At 38.0% G+C, this 27857-nt stretch overlaps 1 protein-coding gene across 2 annotated transcripts; it reads right to left on the minus strand.

Moving 5' to 3' along the window:
• Nucleotides 1–999: 999 nt before the first annotated feature.
• Nucleotides 1000–26940, minus strand: UBA3 (ubiquitin like modifier activating enzyme 3). Of its 2 annotated transcripts, XM_070390981.1 has the most exons (18): nucleotides 26894–26940; nucleotides 26670–26711; nucleotides 24987–25107; nucleotides 23650–23730; nucleotides 19781–19863; nucleotides 17760–17840; nucleotides 12521–12564; nucleotides 11837–11901; nucleotides 11388–11543; nucleotides 10566–10668; nucleotides 10318–10431; nucleotides 4034–4087; nucleotides 3496–3532; nucleotides 3328–3409; nucleotides 2663–2763; nucleotides 2479–2542; nucleotides 2331–2385; nucleotides 1000–2012 (listed from the first exon to the last, which is right to left on the minus strand). In XM_070390981.1, exons 1-18 carry the CDS (start codon nucleotides 26911–26913, stop codon nucleotides 1924–1926), a joined length of 1392 nt encoding a protein of 463 aa, XP_070247082.1. In that variant the 5' UTR covers nucleotides 26914–26940; the 3' UTR covers nucleotides 1000–1923. The 2 variants fall into 2 exon arrangements, with proteins under 2 accessions (XP_070247082.1, XP_070247083.1); XM_070390982.1 differs by lacking the exon at nucleotides 26670–26711 and having other exon boundaries at nucleotides 26894–26937.
• Between the last annotated feature and the right edge of the window lie 917 nt (nucleotides 26941–27857).

The raw sequence follows: 27857 nt of genomic DNA on the forward strand, positions 1-27857 counted from the left end.
ATTTATTTGCAAGTTATGGAGGTAAAGGAAGGGCCCTTGGAGCTTGGGAATGAGGAGGCTAATGGTGTGGTGCCTAGGGCAGGGAGGAGGTGGGGGAAGGGAAAGGAAAAGGGAGGGGCATGCTCTCAGGAGAGCCCTTACAAGTCTACTTTGAGAATTATTATTGCACCTGTATAAAAGTGCTAAATGTTCGTTCCTTCACTTTCAAAAATTTATACTAACTCTGTCACTTTTTAAGTAGAGAAGTCTATCCCATATGATTATATAATGAAACAAATTGTTTGTCAATGTAGAGCTTAAAAAAAAAAAGTGAATATGTAGCCCAGTGATAATTAGTCACAAAGCTTATGAATAGAAGATTGCCATCTAAGTCAAAGACATAGTGAGATCATATACATGTTTCCACACTAAGATACTAAAACTCATTTTTCAGAACTTATGCTTGACTTTGTTTTAAGCCTCAGTGTTTTTTGGGGGGGAGGAGAGGGATTTTAAGAAACTTTAATATAAAAATATAGTTATTCTACTTAATTACAATATTTATGTGAGAGCAAATTAAATTAAAACAGTAGATATTTACTGTGGCAAAAATATTAATCCATAAAAATTCTGTATTACTAATTCTGCTATATATTTAAAAATTATTCCTACAATACCACAGAACTACTTATTACCCTTAATATTTTGATTGTTTTTAATATATTTTTTTTTATTGATTTCAGAGAGGAAGGGAGAGGAAGAGAGAGATGAAACATCAATGATGAGAGATAATCATTGATCGGCTGCCTCCTGCACGCCCCCTACTGGGGATCGAGCTCGCAACCTGGGGATGTGCCCCTGACTGGAATTGAACCTGGGACCCTTCAGTCCACAGGCAGACGCTCTATCCACTGAGCCAAACCAGCCAGGGCACCCTTAATATATTTTTAAAAGATTCCGTGAGAAAAGTAGATAATATATGATTTTATTAATAAATAGTGTGAAAGCATCAATGATAACTTTTCTTTTAAACAACCATGTCTTGACTTTAATGTTGTGCATACTGGCCTCTATGGCACTGCAAGTAAACACATGAAAATATTTCTCATTTCCATGCACAGGTATTCAGCTCTAACACCATTTACAAATTATCATGGGCAAAGTAACCTTTGCAAAAGTTAATATTCATTTGAACAGCCACAATTAAATATTTAAACAAGCAAGATACAGGCTATGTTCAATATGCGCCAGATGTCAAGTGGTAACATTTAATGTTATTTAGAACTTAATTTTCTTATTTTCTTTATAGGGACATCTTTTGTATGTGTGGGTGCTCAAATGAAAACTGAGGAATGCACTATTTGACCATAATAACAAAATTCACACACAAGAGGGTGTTTGTCTCCTCTAAAAGAAGTAATACATTTTTTGCTCATAATCTCTCTCTAAGCATTATTTCACATACTAGAGGCCCAGTGCACAAATTTGTGCATGAGTGGAGTCCCTCGGCCTGGCCAGCAATCAGGGCCACAGGGGGACTGCAGGAGGTTGGCTGGCCTGGGGGAGAAGCTGTGGGAAATTGGCAAGCTGTGGGGAGGGGCCACAGAAGGTTGGCTGTGGGAGTGCACTGACCACCAGGGTGCAGCTCCTATGTTGAGCGTCTGCCCCCTGGTGGTCAGTGCATATCATAGCAATCGGTTGACAAGTCGGGTTGTTCAGTCGCTTAGGCTTTTATATATATAGATTATTAATGAAAATACTTAGAAGCACCAACCCCAAATTTTGTCTTCAAGGGACAGTTATTAAAAAAGAGTGGCTCATTACATTTAAAAAAAAAAAAGGTCAAATTTCAGCAATACTAGTGCTAAAAATAAATCAAATTTCTTAGCATACACAAAGTATAGTATTTCCATAAATTTTCTATTATGTGCAGATTTATTTTCCTTAAGAAGTAAAATGAAGTTTGAATAGTACTGTCTGTGGTGTGGTGACATCAGCAACTGCCAGTTCTTGTCCATCAACAAGTCCCAATTCTAAAACAGAAAAAGCATAATTAACCCAAGGGGGGAAAAAAATCAACAAAAACGATAACGACACACAGATACACAAACTATATAATATTATGGTTAAGATAAACATCAGTAAAATATATTGATTAAAGGCAGTAATATGTTTGATTTCTTTAGACATTTTTGTGTATTCTTCTAAAAGAGCAATTAAATCTATTATTTCTAAAGATATAAGTATTTAAGATGAAATCATTATTTGAAGGTATTAACAGCAAATCTAAAAGGAATTGTTACTTTTACCTAAAAAAGAAGTTGATTATGAAATATACTCATTTAAAATACCTTTCAATGTCTTGGAGAGATTTGGCCTTGTTCGTTCTTCAATAGAGGTTACTGACTAGAAAACAAAATTATTTTAATGTAAAACACATTAAATGAAATTAGACTTTTAATGTAATTGTGAAAGAAATAAAAACTGAACACTTCTCACCTGTAAGTAAAGGGTTCTATTTTTTCCCTCTAATGTTGCTGTGATGGCTGGAGATTTCATCTGCCTAAATATAAGTATGAGGGGGAAAATCAAAAATCACTTTTTAAAAAAACAATTCTAGTTTTTAAAGTTTTAAAATATCAAAAAATATTTCTACAACATAACAGAAGTCCAGAACACTTACAGAGAAGCACTATTGGTTAGATAATCCAAAACCTCCTGTAGTTTTGCTGATGGAGAAAACTGAATATTTTGCGGAAGCTGGCTACAAGCTGGACAGTTTTCCTGCATATATGAAACACAATAAATCACAGCAGCACATGCACCAATAATAGTCTCCTTATAATAATGAAATAAAAATGAAGCTGTTTTATAACCATGCATGTTTCCTATGAATGAATGTTTATGCTTGAAAAATCTATGCTTTTCATAATCAGCCATTTTTCCTAAATTACTTTGCTACATGGTATTTTTCAGACTACACTATAAAAGATATATAGTATAGTAACTAAGGTTCTGAAAGCTAGATAATACTTAGACTATGGCAGTGGTTCTCAACCTTGGCTGCACATTGGAATCACCTTGGAATCTTTTTAAAATCCGGATTTCTGGGCCTCATCCTCCAGAAATTCTGTTTCTTTGTTACTAATGTTGTGGCCTTACCCAAAACAATGAAACAATTTCTAGAGGATGAGGCCCAGAAATCAGGATTTTAAAAAGATTCCCAGGTGATTCTAATATGCAGTCAAGGTTGAGAACCACTGGGCTATGGGCAATTTCATTTATTAACATTTAAAAATCAAAGTATGCATGATCAAAAAAAGTTCCCATTAGTACAATACTACTAACCTTTCTCTCTGCTTCAAATGTGTATGTGTACAGTCCATCTACATCATTGAATACCAAGTAATTATTAAGGGGAATATATGCGCTGTAATGAAAAAAAAATGTCCACATTTATATAACTGAACCAGATCAAAACAGAAACTTACATCCATATTAAAAAAAACTCATTACCTGGTGGCTATTTTAAAAACTTCAGTGGCACACACAGCTGAAAAGGGAAGAAAATAAACGTGCTTTAACTCAATGAAAATTAAACATTTAAAATTGGACGTTTTTTAGAAAGTCAGTAGTAAATTAGAACAGATAAATTTACAAGGCTATTGATTAAAAATAGATTAAAATTTATATACTCTTATTTTTAAAACACTGAAAAAGTAACATTTTATATTTGTTTTGGACAATACAAGTAATAGAGTATGTTTTCCTTCCTCTTCAGATTAATGAGCAGCCTGTTATAATGACTAAACAGAAATGGTATGAAAATATCTGCTTCCTACAGAGCACTATGTGATATAATGTAAAACAAATTATATGCAAGGCCTAATAGCTGATTCTTTTTTGGACAGCTTAATTACACCATCCACCTAAAAGATATCACATTCCTATTGCAACAGTTTTCTGAGATCAAGAAGCTGCAGAAATGTCAATTTAGATATCGAATCAAAAACTAAAGGAAAGAGAGCGTCAAGTGATGGCCTTTTTTCCTCACCTGCAATGACGGCATTTGTGGAAGCTACTGCAGGGATGATTCGTTTTACTACCCCTGAAAAACATACTGATTAAACACGAGCATTTCTTTCAAAAAGTAGGTATCTTAAGTTAGGCAATATGATTTATTAAATAACATTTTCCACAACTTGATTTGTCAGGCTTTCAAGTGACAAAATAGACTTAAGTTGAACCATGAAGCAATCTTCTTCCACATTCCCATCATTTTGTAGCATGTTCAGATTCTTAAGGAAGTTACAGTAGCAAAGAAAAGTAAACTCTTCACTAAGCTTCATAGATGAGACCATGAATAATAGCTAACAATTAGGGTGTTTATTGTGTTCCAAGAACATCGTGAAAATTAAATAGATATTACTGAATTTTCCTAACATCCTTATGTTAGTTGTCTTACTCTGATTTTAAGGACAAGGAAAATGAGGTTGAGAGAAATTGTACCACATCCACAGCTATATACCTAGTAAGTCATGGGGGTGGTATATGAAACCCAGATCACCCCAAAGTGCATAACCTTAACTGATACGTGATATAATGCTATAATCAGTAAGGTTTGGGTAAACTATAATGAACAAGAATTACCTTATCTTCATTTCACTCTACAGCTTGCACTCCTCTATTGCATAGTTCTCCATTTCTACCCTACTTTTTATATCAGTACTCAGATTAGCAATGAACAAAGCTCTACCTTAAACAATTTTTTAAGTAGAAAATACTCTATTTTATGACTACATTTGAATTGTTCACTTTAGAAAAAAAACTACAAAGGCAAATACCTATGTTAATTATATTGAAGTGTGAGGGAGCATTGAAAAATGGGACTTCTGGTATAGGCAGGATTCAAAAACTTCAGAAAAAAGGCAAATTTCTTAGAAGACATGAAGTCAGTTAAGTCTGGAAAGCTCTTTTTAAAAAGTTAATTCTGATCATATGATTACATATAATTCCAGAGCAGAAGTGGGGAGGAGCTAATCTGATGACACTTAAACTGGATGTTCTCCAGTGAGCCACATATAGTAGGACGTAGTGAAAGGAGGAGCAGGTAGTCACAAACAGTAAGGAGTAGAAGACATTGCCCAGCAAGAACCAGCAGCATAGGTACACGCCAGTACTTGCTGCCTCCCATAACCACATCAAAATTACAACTAAAATGCAGAACCATCATTCAGAACCACCTGAAATCTGGCTAGATGGAAGTCCTACAACTAGAGAAATAAAGAAAGTCTATCAAGACTGGTAGGAGGGGCAGAGGCGCAGAACTGGCTGGTCCGACACCAATGTGTGGCGTGTTTTGTTGTTGTTGTTTTAAAATATATTTATTGATTTCAGAAAGGAAGAAGGAGGGAGAAAGAAACATCAATGATGAGCGAGAATCATTGATTGGCTGCCTCCTGCACGCCCCACCCTGGAGATCAAGCCCACAACCAGGGCATGTGCCCTGACCGGGAATCAAACCCATGACCTCCTGGTTCATAGGTCAATGCTCAACCACTGAGCCACACCAGCTAGGCAGTGTGGCGTGTTTTTAATTTGGATATCTCCCCTGCGGAGACATTACATGAGAAGCCATGGTTCCCAGGCCTACATCAGACCCCCCAGCCCAGGGTTCCAGAGATGGGAAGAGAAGTCCCCGAAACTTTGAACTGTAAAAAACAGCCGGGATTGTTGCTGAGTAACAGGGAGGATGCTGGAAACCCAGGCAGTTCCTCTTAAAAGGCCACTACCACACAAATTTACACGGTTCTGCTTCCTCTGAGCTCCAGCCCTGGGGCAACGTCTCAGGAGGGATTCAGGGACGTACCGGGAGGAACTGGATTGTCTGTCTGGCATTGGAGCAAGAACTCAGGGGTGGCTTTCACCCAAGCAGGGGTACTCAAAAGGGTCATTGTTCCTATGCTGAGACCTCCCTCCCCTGCCCCTGTCACAGAGCTGACTGGCAGCCGTATCTGAGTTCCCATCAGCATGGCTCACATTGTTGGCTCCATCCTGGTGATTTCCTGAGACCCCACCTCAACCAACTTGCAGGCCCACCCAGGCTGTTTGCAGTGGCTTTTCCATATGAATGCCTGTCCTGGCTCAGGCTTCAGACTTTCCTAAAATCTCTCAAACAAGCAGCAACTGCCATCAGCATGCCCCAAACCTATTAATAAGAGGCACAAGACCCAGCACTAGCAACAGTCTGCCTTCCTTCACACCTTGACCTTACCGGGGCACCTCCAAGCCCAATACAAATAGGAGAAATCTGCAGATCTCTCTGTAACTCCTGCCGGGCAGCCCCAGGCAGTGGCTGACTTTGCACCTCCTGGAAGGCCCCAGAGCCACTGCACCTGGTGGAGAGCTTCAGACTATACCAGATTACAACTCTATACATTCACAAGCAACACACTCAAGGAGCAGACCCAGTGAGAACAAATGCCCCACTTAAGCAAGTCTTGCTCCATAGGGGTGTTTCCTGCAAAGCAGCTCTCACACTGTAGTTGTAGCTGGTCCTCACAGCAAATTGGCCTGGAGGTCAATTCCTCTCAGTGATGCCAACAGCAATCAAGGTTCAACTACAACAAGACTATGCACATAGCCCACACAGGGGCACACCTAAATTGTCCAGCTCAGGTGACTGGGGAGGCTGAGTCACTGGCCCTACAGGACACCTACTATACAAGGCCACTCTGCCAATTCGAGGAGACATACCAGCTTTACTAATACATAGAAACAAATACAGGGAAGCAGCCAAAATGCAGAGACAAAAGAAACATGTCACAAATGAAAGAACAGAAGAAATCTCCAGAAAAAGACCTAAATGAAATGGAAGCAAGCAAACTTAGATACAAAGTTCAAAACAATGGTTATATAACATTGCTTAATGACTTAATGAGAACTTCAATGGACTTAGTGAGACTTTCAAGGATGTTATTGAGAATTTCAAAGACATGAAAAAGGTCCAGTCAGAAATAAAGGATACACTAACTGAAATAAAGAATAATTTACAGGAACTCAACAGTAGAGTAGAAGATGCTAAGAATCAAATCAATGATTTGGAATAGGAAGAAGCAAAAAACACCCAATCAGAAGAGCAAAAAAAAAAGAATCCAAAAATATGAAGATAGTGTAAGGAGCCTCTCCTACAACTTCAAGGGCACCAACATTTGCATTATGGGGGTGACAGAAGGAGAAGAGAGCAAGATATTGAAAACCTATTTGAAGAAATAATGACAGAAAACTTCCTTTACCTGGTGAAAGAAATAAATTTACAAGTACAGGAAGTGCAGAGTCCCAAACAAGAGGAACCCAAAGAGGCCCACACCAAGACACACCATAATTAAAATACCAAAGGTTAGAGATAAAGAGAGAATCTTAAAAGCAGCAAGAGAAAAGCAATTACCTACAAGGGGGCGCCTCAACAGAAACTTTGCAGGCCAGAAAGGAGTGACAAGAAATATTCAAAGTGATGAACAGCAAGGACCTACAACCAAGATTACTCTGCCCAGCAAAGCTATCATTTAGAATTGAAGGTCAGATAAAGAGCTTCACAGACAAGAAAAAGCTAAATGAGTTCATCACCACCAAACCAGCATTACATGAAATGTTGAAGGATTTTCTTTAAGAAGAGGGAGAAGAAAAGAAAAAAAAGAAGGCCAAAAATACGAACAATAAAATGGCAATAAATACATATCTATCAACAATTGCATCTAAAAATCAAAATAAATGAACAAGGAACCTAATGAACAAAATAAACTGATGAATAAAATAGAACCTGAGGCATGGAAACATGGAACAGACGAATCTCAGAGGGTAGGAGGGAAGGGGGCCAAGAAGAGATTAACCACAAATCTTATATGCATATATGCATTACCTACAGACAATAGGGTGGTGAAGACCTGGGATGGGGTGAGAACCGGTAGAGGGGGGACATCTGTAATACTTTCAACAATAAAGATTTTTTAAAAAATAAATTAATTTTAAAATAAAATTTTTTTAAAAAGAGCACTGCCAAAATGATAAGGACTCCCGTACCCTCCACCCCTCAAAAAAGCTGGACTTCACTTCTCATTTTGCTTTGTATTCCTTGTGAAGGCCCTTAATCACCAGGCTGCAAAGCATGCACCTGCTCCAAGGTAGAGGGATGAATGAGAATACATATGAAAAAGAGTTTCCAGTTCCTAATCAAAACAGACTGAATTCATTTATTAATTCAGACCATTACCAAATGTGTACCATATGCCAGACACTGTTCTAGGTGTTACGCAAAAAAAAAAAAAAAAAAAAATCACCTGCTCTCATGCCGATGTGGGGGATAACACTCAATAAGTACATGAGGAAATTTCAGATACTGAAGAGTTCTGTGAAGAAGAGTAAAATGAGGTCTATGTTACAGTTGGATGATCAGGGAAGACCTTTTTCAGGAAGTGATAGTTTGAGCTGAAACCTAAACCCTGAGAAAGACCTGGCCATACAATGACCTAGGGAAAGAGCATTTCTGTAGAGTAAACAGCAAGGGCAAAGGCCCCAGAGCAGGGATGCATACGAGTGTGCAAGTATGCAATATTCCTTGCAGAGAAAAATGAGACTCGCATTAGCTCTGGGAAATTATAAAAAGGTAAAATACTGAATGGTTAAGAAGTCATTTTCAGTTGAATGATCAGGAGAACTGGTTAATACCTGAGGGATAAGCAGCCAGGCTTGAAGGGGTCCAAGGAAGAGCATTGCAGGCATAAGGATCAGGAGGATATTAGAGCTCTAACATAGGAATGAGCTTGGTGTGGTCAAGGAACACAAAGCAGGTCAGAATAGGGGAGTTCAGGAAGCAAAAAGCAGTGTGTAACAACAGAATTTTCAAATGACATTACTACATCAGTATACTGTATATAAGGAAATAATCACAGAAGAGAAATGGCAGATTTTCAAAAAGAAGACAAAGTTCTTTCTTGGGAACTTGACAATGACCTTGGAAAAATTCTATAAAGGATGGCCGAAACCGGTTTGGCTCAGTGGATAGAGCGTCAGCCTGAGGACTCAAAGGTCCCAGGTTCGATTCCGGTCAAGGGCATGTACCTGGGTTGCGGGCACATCCCCAGTAGGAGATGTGCAGGAGGCAGCTGATCGATGTTTCTCTCTCATTGATGTTTCTAACTCTCTATCTCTCTCCCTTCCTCTCTGTAAAAAAATCAATAAAATATATTTTAAAAAAAAATTCTATAAAGGATGAACTGTGAGTTCCTAGACCAGGAAGCATTGATCCCTAAGACTGAGCACTATGATTGTTCACTGAGACAAGTCCTCTTGGACTAGTCCCATGTAGTCACTCTGACTAGCTTAGAACATCTGGAAAGGTCTTTCATGACATCCTTGTGAACAAGACAAAGAAATATGAAGTACTCAAGAAGGCCTGATCAATAGAATGAGATAAAACCTAAAATCTAGGGCCAGATCAGAAGTATGATTCAGACATCAATTCTCTGCCAATTCAGTCTTACAGATGAGGCTTAGCAATTGCATATATAGAAGAACTACATTTTAGTGGGCAATTACCTCAAAAAGTTGAAAATATAGGATCAATGTTAGCAACAAACAACAAAAAACCCTCCTCTCCTCTAAGGCTACATCAATTATCAGAATTATCAGAAGGCTGTTATCTAAAATAAGGATATTTTAGATATTCTATGTAGATTCTAACCTAGCTAAGAGAATTATGGATAACTGAAATATGGTTATAGAAAAACAACATGATGGGGACTTAAAAGTCAGACACATGTCAAAGGGTTAAAGGAACTAGGGAGGTTCGTGGCAGTGATAAAGATTTGGAGGGAATGTGACCATGTTCTTAATGTGTTAAGTGCTATTACTTAAGGGAGTTAGGTTTATACATATATAGTATACCCTGGGACAATACTCAGACCAAACTACAGATGGAGATTTCTGCTCAATAGCTAGAGTAATTTTCTAACAGTCTTGTCCAAGTGTGAAACAGACTGCCCCAGGTGGTGATAAATTGCTCTTCATTGAATGATAAAGTGAATGAGTCAATTTCCAATACTAAGTAAATAAGATTCAATGATTTTATCAAAGTCCTTCTAGCTAAGTAGTAGTATGGATTCTGCTGCTCATTTCCAACTTTGGGGCATCTGAAAACTATTATTTCCAAGGTACCTTTACTGAACTTCAAATGGATGGTAGTGTCTAAAATCACTTATCATTTATTTCCTCCAAAGTATCCCCAGCCAGTGAAAAAAGGATCATCCCAAGATCATTATTCATGGCAATTTGATAACTTACCTTGCGTGAGTCTGTATGTAACACCCCTAATATTATAGTGTGATGCTCTCTCTAGAGATTTTTGGAAAATCCACTGAATATGATCAGGATCATCTCCATCTAATGGAACCCCTTCTGTTAGGGGAAAAAAGAGGAGAGAAAAACAGAAACAGAAACATGAATCAACTTGTTTTTGATGTAATTATCCAAATGAGTTATATAGACGAATAAATACTGTTAACTCTGGATTATGAAATTAGGTTCCTTACCTCCAAAAGGGTGCTCCTTAGGCCACTGCAATAGCCTTACATACTCAATACAGTGTTCTGGTAGCCTGGGCATAGATGCAATGGTGCACATGGGAAAATTAACCTAAAAACCAAGCCCTTTTTAGTGGATTTAAAACAATGACTTATTTTAGAAATGTAATTTCTAGTTATGATTTAATTTGTAACAGTTTGTTATAATTCACCTTAGCCCTCCACTTATAGAAACAAAACTTTTATACCATTAAGATTTCTAAAAGTATCTGAGTCACTTCACTCAGGTTTTCCCTATGTAAATTTAACTTTGTTAAACTGTGTAAAAAATATGCTGAATAAATTCTCAAATTTGTTATGTTTACCTGATCTAAATCTGAAGGTATGAAACAAAAGCAAATTCACAGAGTGAAATTAATTCCAAGTGAATACTCATAAATAGATCAAAATTCTAACTGTCCTCTAAAGTGGATATATAGATGAAAGAGCCTCATCTTTGGAAAGATCATTCTCATCCTTGGTATCTTTATTTCCCAAAAACAATCACAGGCAAGGAAAACAGATGGTAGCTCTATCCAACATACAATTTTAAAACTGATCCCTTAATCCCTACTCCCAAATAAGTTAATACAAATAAATTATGAAAGCAATAGTATCAAAACTATATTTTTTCCTCAAATAGAGCAAATTTCATATTTTTTCTTCTCAGCATGATTTTAAAAATCTGGTTACCCCTAATTAAAAATTCTAAATATTGAATAGATTTAATATTTCAACCGTAATTCCATCCCAAGATACTGTAAAATAAATGCAGGTGCTTTTTAGGGTTACCTGTGGTGGATACAGCTCCAGAGTACATTCAATACAAGCAGTCATTCCAGGCAGAATTACCCGGGCATTTCCTTTAAAACCTTCTGTCCCCCCATCTATCAAAGGGACAATGGAGCTTGGATCTAATACACCATCTTCATAATTGAGAAGAGATATCTAGGAAAATTATTTGAAGGGTTTAAAAGGAGAAGGGGATAAGAATTGAAAAGATAAAGCATGCTATCAAGTAATTCCACAATTCAATAGCATGACTGAATATTAATATATCAAATCAAGGGATATTAGCAATATTGGTCCTCACCTAAAAATTAATGATAGCAATAAACAAGCACATGAACTTAACTGAAATTAAACTCTGATTTTTAAAAAATATGATATGCAATTCTAATTTTCAGTATGTTAAGAGCAACAGCAAGAACTTCAGAGAACTGTAACACTAAAGTCTTTACCAGCATGCCATTTATCCATCTTCTGGCTATGATAGAGTCCAATCCACATACAATTATATGAAATTCTATAAGAAAAAAAAATGCAAGCTTAGTTTTTAAAAGTGCCATGGTACAACATAATTTACACCTTCTAAGAAAACACACACATACACACACACACACACACACACACACACACACATCACATCACATTTAGCCCTGGCTGGGGTGCTAAGTGGTTAGAGCATACGCCTGAGGGCAGGTTCCATTCCAGTCAAGGGCACATACCTTGGTTGTAGGCTCAATCCCCAGCCCTGGTTGGGGCACATGCAGGAGGCAACCAATCGATGTGTCTCTCTCACATCAATGTTTCTCTGTCTCTCCCCCTTCCTCCCACTCTATCTAAAAAAATCAATGGAAAAAACATCCTCAGGTGAGGATTAACAACAAAAACAAAACCCACTTTTTATTCTAACACACACATATACAAACATCTCCTAATCCTTACTCAAGTCAATGCAGAAAAATGCAGTTAATGGTGTCAAGTAAGAATTAAAACAATGGCACTGTGCTCTTTTCAACCCGTCAACAACCTTATTGAAAAGCAACACCACGAGATGAAAACAACTAAATAGCCTTCAAATAGCTTCCAACCAAGTAATAGTTAGAATTTAGTGGGAGATGAACTTCAAGAGAACAACTTACGTCGATAGAAAGTGTCATTAAAATCCTGGATCTTGTTGAAATGTCTGAATATAAGTAAAGGAACTTGAACTGCTAAGTTTGTAATTTGTAAAGAGAACCCAAGCAAACACTGGAGGAGCAGCCATGAGGAGGGGACCCAAGGAGCCAGACCCAAAAAGCCCATCTCCTGGATTTTTTTTTTAAATTTTTTTAATTAAATCTTTATTGTTCAGATTACATTTGTTCCTTTCCCCCCCCCCCCATAACTCCCCTCCTCCCAGTTCCCGCCCCACCCTCCGCCCTCACTCCCCACCCACTGTCCTCATCCATAGGTGCACGATTTTTGTCCAGTCTCTTCCCACATCTCCCATTCCCCTTTCCCCCCCAAGAATAGTCAGTCCATTCCCTTTCTATGTCCCTGATTCATTATAATCACCAGTTCATTCTGTACCTCAGATTATTTATTCACTTGATTCTTAGATTCACTTGTTGATAGATGCATGTTTGTTGTTCACAATTTGTATCTTTACCTTTTTCTTCTTCCTCTTCTTAAAGGATACCTTTCAGCATTTCGTATAATACTGGTTTAGTGGTGATGAACTCCTTTAGCTTTTCCTTATCTGTGAAGCTCTTTATCTGACCTTCAATTCTGAATGATAGCTTTGCTGGATAAAGTACTCTTGGTTGTAGGTTCTTGGTATTCATCACTTTGAATATTTCTTACCATTCCCTTCTGGCCTGCAAAGTTTCTGTTGAGAAATCAGCTGACAGTCGTATGGGTACTCCCTTGTAGGTAACTGACTGTTTTTCTCTTGCTGCTTATAGGATACTCTCTTTGTCTTTTGCTCTTGGCATTTTAATTATGATGTGTCTTGGTGTGGTCCTCTTTGGATTCCTTTTGTTTGGGGTTCTCTGCGCTTCTTGGACCTGTAAGTCCATTTCTTTCACCAGGTGGGGGAAGTTTTCTGCCATTATTTCTTCAAATAGGTTTTCAATATCTTGCTGTCTCTCATCTTCTGGCACCCCTATAATTCTGATGTTTATACGCTTGAAGCTGTCCCAGAGGCTCCTTACACTATCTTCACACTTTCGGATTCTTTTTTCATTTTGCTTTTCCAGTTGGGTGTTTTTTGCTTCTTCGTATTTCAAATCTTTGGTTTGATTCTTGTGCTCCTCTGGTCTGCTATTGGGTATAATATTCTTTATTTCAGTCCGTGTATGCTTACTTTCTAGTTTCTTTATCATAGCATCGAGGGTCTCATTAGTTTTCGTGAGGCTCTGCTCAAGTTTATTGCAAGCCCTCAAAATTGCGATTTTTAGCTCCATATCCTCCATTTCTGTCATGCTTTTTTGTCTCCGCATCTTTTATGCTTTCTTGGTGCACCCCCTTGTGGTCTTTGTGCGCAGTCTTGTTCTAGTTAAGCCTTAATTGTTGTAGTTAATACTAGAGGGATTTGACCACCAGGCCGACTGGCTGTGAGAATCAGCTGTGGGAAAACTTCTGTCCTCTGGGGAGGTGCTAATCTAGCCTTTGCCTGAGGCGATCCAGCAAATGGCTCTGCGCAGGGCTTGGGCGGGGCGGGCTCAACAGGGCGGGCAGAGGGAGCAGCTATGGCTGCTCTCAGTCCGTCCCCAGAGGCTCTGCCTCTCTGTCCCAGCAACCGCTGCAAACCTCGGAGGGACCGTGGCCAGACAGTCCCGCTTCTCCCGTTTGAGTCTGGGTCCCTAGAGACTCGCCCGGATCTGTAGCCCAGAGTCTGAGACTCCCTCCTGATTGAAAACGACAACCTCGCCCTCAGCCACCAGCCTGCTTTGCGCGCGCACCTCGTTACCTTTAAATTTTCCACACTGCGCCTCCTCTGAGCCTCGGAATGCTGTTGTTTTTCCTTCTAGTTGAAGAGTCTCTCCTCAGCCAGCCTTCCTGTGGTTCTGGTTGATGTCCGTTCCGTCTTTTAGTTGTATTTTTGAAGTGGTTGTTTGCGGCAGCAGTCTCGGTGTTTACCTATGCCACCATCTTCGATTCCTATCCCATCTCCTGGATTTCTATAAAATGCCCGTTTCCCAGATCTAAATAATGGGACAAAGTGTACATGTTTGTTTCTTCCTCAACAGGGGCCTGTATTTGCATCTTTATACCTTTTATTTAGAAGTAACAGATTCACAGGGAGTTGTAAAGAGAGTACAGAGAGGTCCTGTATCTTTCACCAGGTTTCCCCCACCAGTTACATCTTACATTAGTACAATCTCAAAACCGTGAATAGGACATTGGTACAAGTGTGTATCATTCTGTCATGTATAGACTGTGTAACCACCAGCCTAGACATACAATCGATCAGCACCAAGATCTCCCTCCTGCTACCTGCTCTGAGTCACACCTTCCCTGCCCCACCATGCCTAACCTGACAAACACTGATTTATTACCATCTCTATAGTTTTGTCATTTGAAGAGTGTTATATAAATAGAATCATACAATAGATGACCTTTTGAGATTGGCATTTTTCATACCACATAATGGTCTTGATATACATCCAAACTATTATGTTTCATAGTTGGTATATTTTTATATTGAGTATTATTCCATTGTATGGCTGTATCACATTAAACAATTCATTTATCGAAGGATGTTTTGGTTGTTTACAGTTTTGGGCTGCTACAAATAAAGCTGTCTGAACAATCGAGAACAAGTTTTTATGCAGACTTAAGTATTCATTTCTCAGGGATAAATGCCCAGGAATGAAACTGCTGGGTGATATGGAAAGTGTATGTTTAGATTTTTCAGAAACAAACTACTTTCCAGATGGCTATAGTATTTTACACTGAAGCATAGTGGTCCCTCCTTTGGAAAAACTGCTGTTTGAAACTGCTGTTTGAACTACTTTGTTATTCTTAGTCTCTTATTCTGTAGGTCAACTCTATTATTTTTAGACTGTAAAAATAACTGTTTTTTTGCTTGAATAGAAAAGATAAACTTAATTGTCTGACCTTGCAAGTTAGCCATCTAACATAAGGGACTAATACAATAATACTGATGCCAGATGTCTATATAAATATGTACCCAAGATTACAAATGTCTATATCAGCCGTGGGCAAACTACGGCCCGCGGGCCGGATTTGGCCCGTTTGAAATGAATAAAACTTAAAAAAAAAAAAGACCATATCCTTTTATGTAATGATGTTTACTTTGAATTTATATTAGTTCACACAAACACTCCATCCATGCTTTTGTTCCGGCCCTCCGGTCCAGTTTAAGAACCCATTGTGGCCCTCGAGTCAAAAAGTTTGCCCACCCCTGGTCTATATAAATACTCAAAATTATAAAATTGTCTATATAAATATGACAAATATTAAACATAATATATACTCAAAATTACAAACTGTCTACAAAAGTAACTTACACAAAAAAACTAGAAAAATATATATATAAAAAACATACTCCCTCCTGTATTTGTTCAGAATTTGACAGAGGTAATCTGCTCTGAACCTGCACGCAATAAAGATGACTCCTAACTAATTGGCTCATTAGGCGTCTTGTCCAGCTCAATGATTTGCGGTACAACATTTCCACCAGCAATGAGCAATCCAGTTCTTCTGTACTTTTGCCAGCATTTTAAAAATTATTAAATATTTAAATAATTAAAATTATTATAATTTTTAATTTTAGATAGTCTTATAGTTGTGATAATATTTCAATGTGGCCATAATTTAGATTTGTCATAGCTAGTGATGTTGAACATCTTTTCATGTGCTTTGTACCATCTTTAGTGAAACATCTTTCTTTGTTGTCCATTTTCTAATTGCATTATTTTTACTGTTGAGTTCTGAAACTTCTTTATATATTCTGAGTCCTTAGTCAGATACCTGCTTCCTAAGTATCTTCCAATCTGCAGCTTGTCTTTTCATCCTCCTTCACAAAGTAAAAGTTTTTAATTTTGATGTTCAATTTATAAATTTTTTATATATCATGCCTTTAATGTGGTCAAAGAACACTCCACCAAACCCTAGATCCCAAAGATTTTCTCCTGTTATCTTCCAAAGTTTTGCAGTTTTACGTTTGACACTTAAAACTTTAATCCATTTTGAGTTACTTTTGGAGGTTAGGTCGAGATTCATTTTATCATCTATGGCTATCCACTGGCCTCACCACAATTTGTTAAAAAGATTATCCTTCTTCTGTTAAATTGGTTTTGACCCTTTGTCAAATATCAATTGGCCATACTTGCATGGGGCTATTTCTGTTTTGTCTGTTTGACTGATCTGTGTGTCTTTCTCTGGCAATCCGACAGTCTTGATTATTGTAACTACATAATAAGTCTTGAAATTAGATAGTAACCCCTCCTACTTTTTTTTTTTTTTCAGCATTTAGGTATTCCTTTGTCTTTCTATATCAATTTTAGAATAATCTGGTTTGTACTGACAAAAATTTTCCTGGGATTTTGGCAGATTGTGTTAAACTTCGATACAAATTTGGGGATAAGTGACATCTTTACTATGTTGAACTGTCCAATTCCTAAACATGAAATTTCTATTTATTTAGATCTTCTTTGATTTCTTTCATCAGCATTTCACTGTTTTCAGCATATAAATCATATACTTATTTTATTCACACCTAAGGTGTTTTTTTTTAACGTTATAAATGGCATTGTATTTTAAATTTCAGTTTCCACGTGTTAACCGCTAGCACACAGAAATATAATTGAATTTTGTATGCTGACTTTGTATCCTGTAGGATTTTCTATACAGCAAATCCCATCTCCTGAATTTCTATAAATACTAAAAATTCCCCTGATCTAAAGGTATGAAAACCAAGAAAGTGAATACTTTTTAAAAAACATACTTCTTATATAAATAAATTGACTCTGACACACTTCCATTTGGTTAATAATATATTGACTCTCTATTTTGTCTGCTACTTTAAGGAGACACAAAGATTAATTGGATCCAACGTAGGGGCTTAGAGTCTAGTAGAGGAGATATGCAACTGATACTGAACATAAGGGCAATAATGCAGAATAAACAACAGTACTAGTTAAAAGAAGCTTAATTTAAAAATTAGTGCAAAAAAATGTATACAACCTTACAGAAAACACTGGAAGATAGAGCAAAATGTTATCAGCAGATAGCTCGGTAATAACTTACTGCTACTGATCTTTTTCTTTTTGCTTATCTGTATTCTCTGTGTTAAACATGTCTTTCATAGTACAGAAAAACACACAAAAGCTTCACAAAATCAAGTAATTTTTTTGTGTGTGAAAAGGATACGGAACTACAGTGCAATTAGGAACTCTGTCATTTAGAAATTCTGCAGCAACTTCAGCTTTAGGTCTTCCAACATCTTTAGGCCTACAGGAAAAATTATATTTCAATTATTATTCATGATATAAATCTAGATGAGTTGCATAATTTCAAACATAAAAATATCCATGTTGAGTTTAATTAGAGGACATTTAGAAGGAATATTTGTATCTAAGTATTCGGGATGAACAATCAAAATGTCAACCCTTATTCATGTTCCAAATTAAGTACTGACAGGTCTAAGTATTTAGATGAAAAAGAGAAGTTTTATTCCCTTAGATAAAGGATAATAATGGCATGTTTCATGGTCATTTCTCAATGTAAAAAAAACAATTATCCCAGGCCTAGGGCCTTCCAAGTATCTACCCTGAATCCCAGAACTTAAAGATGTTAGTATGCAGGTCTCGGCTGAAATAAACATAATGAGATTCATTCTAGGGATGCAGGAGCCTTCACTTATCACAAGTAATAAATTTTGTGTCCTGTAGTAAGTCGGAATCCCATTTTTGTAAAAGGAATAATTCCAAAGGCATTATCTAAAATTCAAATGTCACTAATAGTTTCATGAAGCTAAAAATACAAGGCCTTAAAAGATCATTCCTTGATAATAACCATAGCTATAAATAAGAAATGACATGAATTCTCTCTTCTAATCTCAGTGCAAATGACATATTCTTTCCTAGTACTTCCTCATTCTCCTCACAGAAATCATTCCCAAATAGTATATACATAGTAAGTGCTTCATTACTACTTTTTTATAGCATATTTTTCTTATATATCTATCATACCCACTGGACTGAACACCTGGGAAAAAATGACCATATTCTTATCTCCTCCATATGTAAGTACAGGATAAACACTTTTAAAATAATAACAATTTAAAAAATCAATGTGACTATTTTATTTAAAACTGAAATATTAAAGAGCCCTGCCAGCAAGCTCAGTGGTTGAGTGTCGACCTGTAACTAGGAGGTCATGGTTTAATTCCCAGTCAGGGTACATGCCCAGGTTACAGCTCGATCCCCAGTGTACAGCATGCAGGAGGCAGCTGATCAATGATTCTCTCTCATCATTCATGTTTCTCTCATATATACGTTTTTAAAATCTTCATTATTTTAGCCACAAACTGAAGGGCATGGCAATTATTATGATAACTAATTAACTCAATAGTGGTTTTTTTGAGAACATTTATACACCAAAGTTAGTTAGACTGGCAAGGACACCAAAACTTTTCTATAGAGAAGGGAAACTTCAAGGGTTAAAATATAAAAAAACAAATAAAAGTTAAATGAAGAGTTCACATTGTAACAACATTTCAATAACTTGACTTAGTTTAACCCATTCTTCAATCTCTTTAAGAACTTCCACAAAGGTAAGTTAGAGGTTTTATACCTATCCTAAATCTTTTATCTTTTCTGCTAACCTAACCTCAGCCTGCATATCCAGGACTAACTGATTGCTTTCTGTCAGTAACCTAATCACTAGAGAAAGAAAAGTATTTCATTATCCCTCCACATCTATAATTCTTTAATTAACAGACACTTTTATCTAGCCACTCAAATCCCTAAATGTTACATACTAAAATTTATTAATGAACTTTTCCTCAGAACTACATATGTGTGCCACTTCCAGTTCTCAAAATTATCTCTTAACAAACCATTCCCAGAGGACTCTGTATTTCATGTATGTCTAAGGTAATTATCCCTTTCTTCCATTTCAATTGCTCCTGCCTTTTTCTACTTCATTCTTCATCTCTTTTCCCCTCTGTAAAAAGCTCAAATTCCATCACAACTTCATTGCCCCAGAGTCACCACTCAGATTTTGGCTCATGTGTCCCCACCAATGTACCTCACTAGGGCCTAATATTCCAGCTGCTGTTCTCTTATGAAATCACCAGGAGGAGGGGCTGAACTTTGTGTCTTCAGAGCACAATCACCCCCAAATCACATAAACCTGTTGGAAATTTCTGTTAGGAGATTAAAACTTACCTAAATAAAAACTGCCTATTTAAATTGGAAACATCTATAGTGTCCATGTCTATAACATGAATCTGTCTAAAACCAGACAAAGCCTGTGGGAATAAAAAAAATCCAATTAAGCAGAAATTCCCTCACATTTGAAAAATTTGACATTTATTTTCAATGTAGTCCTAAATCTACAAATTCTCAATAATAAATTCTGCATAATCGTATTCAATTGTTAAAGAGACTTACAAAGTATATATAACATTTATGTTCCTGGAAAGGTCAAAAGGTATAACTGCTCAGTTTTAGTTTATAACCAAAAGAGAACAATTCAAAATTTCTACAGTTGTTTTATAATCTCATAAATACATCTGTAAAGTTTATTGCTTTGCTACTGCTGGATACTTTAATTTTACTAATCTTACTAATTAATTGCACTTACTAGTCTTTTTTCAGAATATTATTATAAGCAATTCATACAAGCTTTATCTTAGTTTATCTAACATTAAGCATGCACCATTTAGAAATAACTATTATAAGGTACATATGTCACAAACACACACACACACACAGATACACTGCACATGTAAAAGAAATATCTTAAAAGTATTGAGTCAAGCCCTGGCCGCTGTGGCTCCGTGGTTAGAGGGTCAGCCCGCACACCAAAGGGTCTCGGGCTCTATTACTGATCAAGGGCATGTACCTGAATTGCAGGTTTGATCTCCTGCCCTGCTCGGGTGTGGGAGGCAACCAATCAATGTTTCTCTCTCTCCCCACCCCTCATTCTCTCCCATTCTCTCTCTCTAAAATTCAATGAAAAAAAAAAAATCCTTGGGTGAGGATTAACAACAAAAGTATTGAGTCAAGAATAAGCAATCAGCCCTAGCTGGTCTGGCTCAGTGGATAGAGCGTTGGCCTGTGGACTGAAAGGTCCCAGGTTCGATTCCAGCCAAGGGCACATGCCTGGGTTGCAGGTTCGATCCCCAGTGTGGGGCATGCAGGAGGCAACCAGTCAATAATTCTCTCTCATCATTGATGTTTCTGTCTCTCTCTCCCTTTCCCTTCCTCTCTGAAATCAATAAAAATATATTTATTTTAAAAATTAGCCTGCTGTATTTGGTCAAACATTTAATTCATCCCTAATGCCTTGGCAGGACCAGACCAAATGATTTCGTGGGCCTTACACAGCCCAAGCCTGCTCTAAACAAATGTTCCCTCTCACCACTCCACTGAAAACAGCACTTGTCTAGGTCACCAGTGAACTCCATGTTGCCACCTCCAGGGACCTGACCCATCTGAAGTACTAGTATTTGGCACTGTGTGGATCAATTCCTAAGAACACATTCTTCACTTGGTCACTACATGCATGAGAATTTTTACACTTTACCACATTCAGTTTTCCTCCTGCTTTACTGGATTCTTGAGAGCCCTTGTGCTTAATTCTGGTGATCTCAGACAACCTTTTTTTTTTCCCCAGACAATTTTATAAGCATACCAAACAGACATCTCAACAGTTTCCAAATCCAAACTCAACCATCTTTTTCACCAACCCCACCAAATCTGTCCTTCCCTCAGCCTCATGTCAGTGAATGCTAAATCCATCCTTCAAGTTGCTCAGGGCAAAAACCTTGTCATCCTCGACTCCTTTCTCTCCTGTCCCACAACCAACCCATTAGCAAATCCTGTTGACTTCATCCTCTGACTGCCTCTCACTACCTCCAACACTACCACCCTGCCCTACGTCAGTCATCTCTGGCTAGATGACTGCAGCAACCTTCTACCTCGCCTCTCAGCTTCCTCCTCTATTCTTCTTTAGTCTTTTCTAAATACATCAGCCACAGTGATCCAGGTTAAAAGTCAGATCAAGTCAACTCATCTGCCTAAATCTCTCTCCAATGACATTCTGACTCAGAGAAAAAGGCTAAGTTCTTACAGTAACCTCCAATGCCTTTTGTGGTATTAATTTCAAACATCTCCATCTCCCATTGCCTCTGATATCCTCTCCGAAAATACTTCCCTTACCTACTTCTGCTTTAGCTGTAAGGACCTCCTTGCTATCCTTGAACAGGACAGTCATGCTCCCACTTCACAGCGATTGCACCTGCTGTTCCCTCTGTCTAGAATGTTCTTGCTCACCTCTTTGCTCAAATAGCACTTCATAAACCCATTCCCTTCCGACCAGGCTACCTATATTTCATCTTTCCTTGCTCCAAAACATCTGACATACTATCTATTTTACTTATCTTTTTCCTTTCACTAAAATGTAAGCCCCACAAATACCTATTTTGTTCAATGCTATACATGCCTGATTTGTGGGCTTGATCCCGGTAGGCAGCATGCAGGAGGCAGCAGACTGATGTTTCACTCTCACATAGATGTTTCTCTCTCTCTCCCCCTTCCTCTCTAAATATCAATTAAATAATAATAATGTCATACTCTTTTTTTAACAATGAGCCTTGGGGGGCATACAATCAATTTATAAAAAGATGTGTATCTCTTATGTACTGAAATAAGCAAAGTAACAAGTGGTAAAATTAAAAACCCTATTTTCTTCTTCTGTGTAAGAGGGTATTGCAATGCAATAAATAACATGGCCACCTAAAGCTGCTTGATGACTACTCTTCAGATCTAATCTCCAATTACTTTACATTTAAAATGAGTATCTATCTCCTTTGCAAATAACAGCTTCAAAATGGAAAAGGTTAAGCATTAGGGAATATGTACATGCAATGCCTATCAAAACCACTACCCGCCCTTCCCTCCTAGAACTCTGGTTCTCACACTGCTCGAGTATTTATATCTGATAAGGTACTGACATTTGGGTACCCCACAGAGTACATCATACATATTGCTATTTATTTTGTGTGAGTTGTCTCCCCAAAGAAACTTCATATTCATTAAGGACAGAGAACATGATGATCTACAATCCCCACAGAACCCAGCACAGCACTAAGTACCATGAAGTGTATTAAGTTTTTGCAGTTTCACCAGGAGGGATGTTAGTGCTTCCTAGCAAAATTAACATGGCTGTTTATATTTAAACTTTAGCAACATGGCTGACTTTTTAGGTATTTTATCTGGTTCTTTTACTCATTTCATTTTCTAAGGAGTCTACTCTAGCATTTCCACTTTTCTACACATCAGTAGAAGCCTAGAATATATCAGCTCTCAATCAATTCTCCTCCTATCCATCTTTGTTAAATAAAGTGATACTTGTTTAAAAAAAAAAAAAAAAAAAGCTCCTTTGTGGTTATCAGAAGTCAATGAAACGAATTAATTAAATCACAAATTATAAATTTCAAACCAGTATACGAAATACTTTCACTAAATAGTACCCTCTCTTAAAATGATAGTCGTTAAAAACAAATTAACGCATGGTTCAGTGAACACCTAAGAACTGATCATCTGGATTCGATTCCAGGCCCATCACTGTCATCCAAAACAGTGAGGTAAGCCATGTAACCTCTCAGAACCACATCTCCATCTACTAGTACATAACATGAGCCAATGCCCTATCTATCTAAGTGGGTTATCTTAAGGAGCAAAAGAAATAATCAATACAAATTGCAAATTGCATGTTAAAATATGAATTTCCAGTTTGGTTATTTGAAATTAATGAGTGCTTTGCGAGAGGATGCACAAAGATTTCTTTGATAAAGAGCAGAGAAGAAAACAGAAGAATGTCTATCAATGATTTATGTTGAGCACTTTACAATTTAAGACTGTCTGGAAGCTGACTTGCTAAACTTATCTAACAAAGGCTCAAAACAGAGATTAATAATCATAATAAAGAAATTTCCTAATATGACAGAAAAGGAAAATTACCACGAAGGAGAAAAACACATATTATATATACATGCATGTATATATATATATTTACATATATATATTACCAGATTTTTCAGGAGCTCACATCCTAAGCCGCCAGCTCCAATGACTAGAACTTTACATGTATCTAACAAAAACTGGAGAGACTGTAAAGAATGAAAAGGCATATTAAAACCTAGTTATAAAAAACATAAGTACCATTAATACAACAAGCCATAGTTTCTGATGTTTCCATGAAAAATGCAAATGAGGATCAAGAGCAGACTTTCTATTTAATAAACTCTTTTAAATTTATGAACAAGGTAGAATCAGAAATTCTATAACCCTAATGATTTCAGAGCATTTCAATTTCAATGTGTTTACATTGACTCTTATTGTATGAAATTAAAGGTTATTTCTAAAAACAAAAACTATGGCTAGTTAAAGGTTATCTTTTTTTTAATCTTAAGAGGGGATGGAAAGCATCAAATTCATTATTTAACTGGCTTCCTAAGAAGAGAAAAATGTAAAAATCTTAAGAACTGGGGATCAAACACTGCACAAGGTGTTTAAAGGTCTTCAGGAAGGAAAAGAAAAAGATAAAATTCTTAGAAAGTTGTTTATCAACAGAAATGCAATTCAAAACAATCACTTAACAAAAGTATTTTAAATAATCAGGCAAAAAAAAAAAAATTCAAAAGCACAGGAAAATAAGATAGAGCCAAAGAAAGGCAGAACACTGTCAATTCTGTCCAAAGACTAAAGAAGAGAAAAGTAATTCAGGTGAGACCCTGGTCAAATCCAAGAGTTTGTACCTTAATTCTAGGGGTAGCTCAATATTTTTATTTCAAAACAGTATCTCTTCACAAACACCAAATGACATAAAAGTTTACTTAAAAAGGATACTTTTTCTACCTTGTAATAAAAAAAAAGTCTTATCTAATTGAACATTTGCTTTAAGTCAGACACTATCCAAAATTCCATTCGTTTTACAGAACTCATATAATTTTTAACATGCAATTAGTTATACTCAATCCTAAGATGCTCAGTTGAATTAAATTCCAAGATTTAAACAAGCATACCTATCTTCCTATCAAAAGTAATTTCTAAGAGCAAAACTAAAAAGGGAGTGTGTCTCAGAAATCACTTTAAACTAAAATTTAAAGTGAAGTTAGAATTTTAAATGAGATTATAGTTATTTTACTAAAAAAAAAGTCAACATATTACATGAGAAATGCAAAAATGACTTAAATATTAGCCATTCAAATAAAATCAGTTGCAAATATTCAACTTAGTATTTCAAGGTAACTTACACAATTTTATTAGTATTTTTACTATAAGAGCAAGTGAAAAAGAAAGCATCTTATTTTTGAAACAAAACTATTAGAGGAGTTACTTAAAAATAAAAATAAATGTTTCTCACTTCAGTGCTCGGTTCGAAATCAGGGTGTGTGAAGGGTCCAGATCGCTCGAGGAACTTCTTTACATGGTTCCAGCGACCGTCCCAGTCTCCAGTGTCCCCACACCCACCATCAACAGCCATTCTGCACAGAACACAGTAAATTCAGCTGCAAAGGTCAGTATGAAAAAAACCGCACCTACAACTACTATGGCTTCCCCAAAAGAAAAGGTAACACCAGACCTGCTCAATAAAAAAGGAATTATTTAATGTGATCATGCTCATGCTTTTAATTATTTTTCTTGGCTATTATAATTTATTTAAAGGTAAGAACTGCATGTGTTTGATTAAATAAATCAGTCTACCTGTTTCTGGGTTCCTAAAGCAAGCCAAAATCAAACTTAGGATATTGTTTAGTTAGTGAGAAATGGGCTTTTATACATTTGGAATTTATAAAAGGTCATTGCAAACTTCCCCAATCTGTTCCTTCAACACACTTGGGTCAGGCAATATGTTATAAGAGGAAAATAAATATGTAACTCCACTTTCAGAATTGTGATGGTTCACATTTAATATAACTCCGGTGTCCTTTGCAAGTGTGAAAGATGTGATTTAAAGATCTTTGATGAAAGGAACTTTCACACATTTTTATCTGAAACAGGTCCCAATTTTTTCAAAAAAGAATCTCTTCAATACTATGAGATGGTTTTTGTTGCCACTGAACACAAAATGTTTTAGGTTAGAATCTTTTATATCACACAACTGAGCGTGTTCTAAGACTGGGCTCCTCTATCTACTTAGTCATGATTTTAGTTTTCAAATTTCCTATAACCCCACAACTTCTACATCCAAATATATTATTAATATCCAATTTTAACAAAAGGGACCAATAAGTATGGCCTGGCAATAAAGACCTTGGGTTTTGATATTATAGCTCATTTGGTTCCACAATTAATAGCACCGTGACCTTAACAGCCATAAAACTCCTCTACAGATTTTTATAGCCACTTGGGGTAAGAATGAGGCCCTGGTGCAATACTGGGCATATAACAGGGTAAGGATCCAAACTATCATGTTAAGCAAACGTGGGGAGGAAGGGCGGGGAGAAACGTGAAAAGCAGCTGCCAGGCCCGCCCCCTGCATTGCCATCTCCTGCGGGGGCGACACCTGCAGCCTAAGCGCCGCCGGGAACCGGCTCCGAAGGGACCGAGCGCCACACCCCCCGCCCTGCGGGCCGGAGCGGGACCCTGCGGCGGCCGGGCGGGGGCTGCTGACACCGGCCCACCGCACAAAACCAAGCCCCTGACCAGCAGCAGGGCGGGGGGGTAAATGCGCACAACACTCCTTTAGGAGCCAATTGCTCTGCAAAAGTGGCCGAAGTGCTCAGTCCGATACCATAGAAAGTTCCCAAAGTCTGCAATTAAGACTGTCTCCGTGTGTACGAGCGGCCAGTACTCGCTTCGTGTGCAAGTCAGAGCCCTTCCCAAGGTCACGTCTCTGACGCGGGGGCGCTGGGAGAGGGGCGCCAGGTGGTCCCCAGACCTGCGGCCAAGCACCGGCCGGGCCCGGGCGGGGACCGAGACCGCGCGGCCTGTGCTCCGGGTGCCCCCCTCCCAGCCCCCCGGGCCCGCTGCGGCTGGTCCCCTAGGCCTGGGGAGGGGAGGCGGGGGTCCCCGGAGAGGGCCCCGGCCTCCCGGCAGCACTAACTTCTCAGCCAGCAGCTCCTCTATTCTCCTTCTTTTCTTCTCCCTAAAAGAAAGAGAGAATAAAAGAAGGGTCAGCATCACGCTACACACTGGGCGCCGCGAGAGGATGGGGGGCGGGGAGACGGGGCGGGAGGTGGGGGGACCCGGGGTGGCGATGGCGACCGCCCACCGCCGCGCTCGGTCACAACCCAGCCCGGCCGGTGCCCGAACTGCCCGGGTACTTACGGCTCCTCGCCATCCGCCATATTGTTCTCCGCCTCTTCCCAGGTGCCCCCACGGCGGGCGGGGCCAGGCGCGGGGGCGGGGCGGGAGGGCGGGGCCTGTGTGACAGGCGAGCAATGCGTGGGGGCGGGGCCGGAGGGCGGGGTCTGTGTGACAGAGGCGAGCAATGAGTGCGGGCGGGGGGAAGGAGAGCGGGGTTGGCGGGGACGGGATTGGCGGGGGTTGGCGGGGACTGAGGGCGGGGTGGGGGCCGGAGGGCGGGGTGGGCGTGGCCGGGGGCGGAGTGGGCGGGGCGGACGGGGCCGACCTCGCTGATTCTCCAGTGGGCTTTGTAATTATAATCTAGATAAACTACACTTAATTACATAAATCTTATCCAGTGTATAATGTTATGCTGCTTTAAAATATAGACGCAATACATTATATGTTTATACAATTTATATGCTAAATAATTATATAAAATGGTATATTCTATGAAAAAAATGGAAGAGCCACCGTAATATGCCAGAGCTTCCATCTGAGGCAAGAATCGGGGATTTTCTGGACAGTTCCAACATCTTTGCATAAAGGCGCTGACTTTAAGAGTGAAATTTTACAAATCAGTTTATAGGGGTTGGATAAAGATATTTTCTTTCTTTGTTAATATATTTTTATTGATTGATTTCAGAGAAAAAGAGGAAGAGAGAGAGAAACATCGATTTGTTGTTCCGCTTATTTATACATTCATTGGTTGCTTCTTCTTTGTGCCCTTACCAGGGATCAAACCCGAAACTCTGGTGTTAATATGTTAATATAGTGTCACATTATTTTGTCAGATAAGAAATTCAGTGGCAATGGAACAATTAAAGAAACATTTTCCTCTGAGAAAAATGTAATATTTAAATAAAAGAAAATATTAGAAAAATAAAAGAATAATTTAGAACACCCATGATCTCATTGTTTAAAGATAAATGATGATACAATTTTG

The sequence above is a fragment of the Myotis yumanensis genome, unplaced genomic scaffold, assembly GCF_028538775.1.
Source record: "Myotis yumanensis isolate MYYU_CA2020_CCGP unplaced genomic scaffold, mMyoYum1.0.hap1 SCAF_14, whole genome shotgun sequence".
NCBI classification, from domain to species: Eukaryota; Metazoa; Chordata; class Mammalia; order Chiroptera; family Vespertilionidae; genus Myotis; species Myotis yumanensis.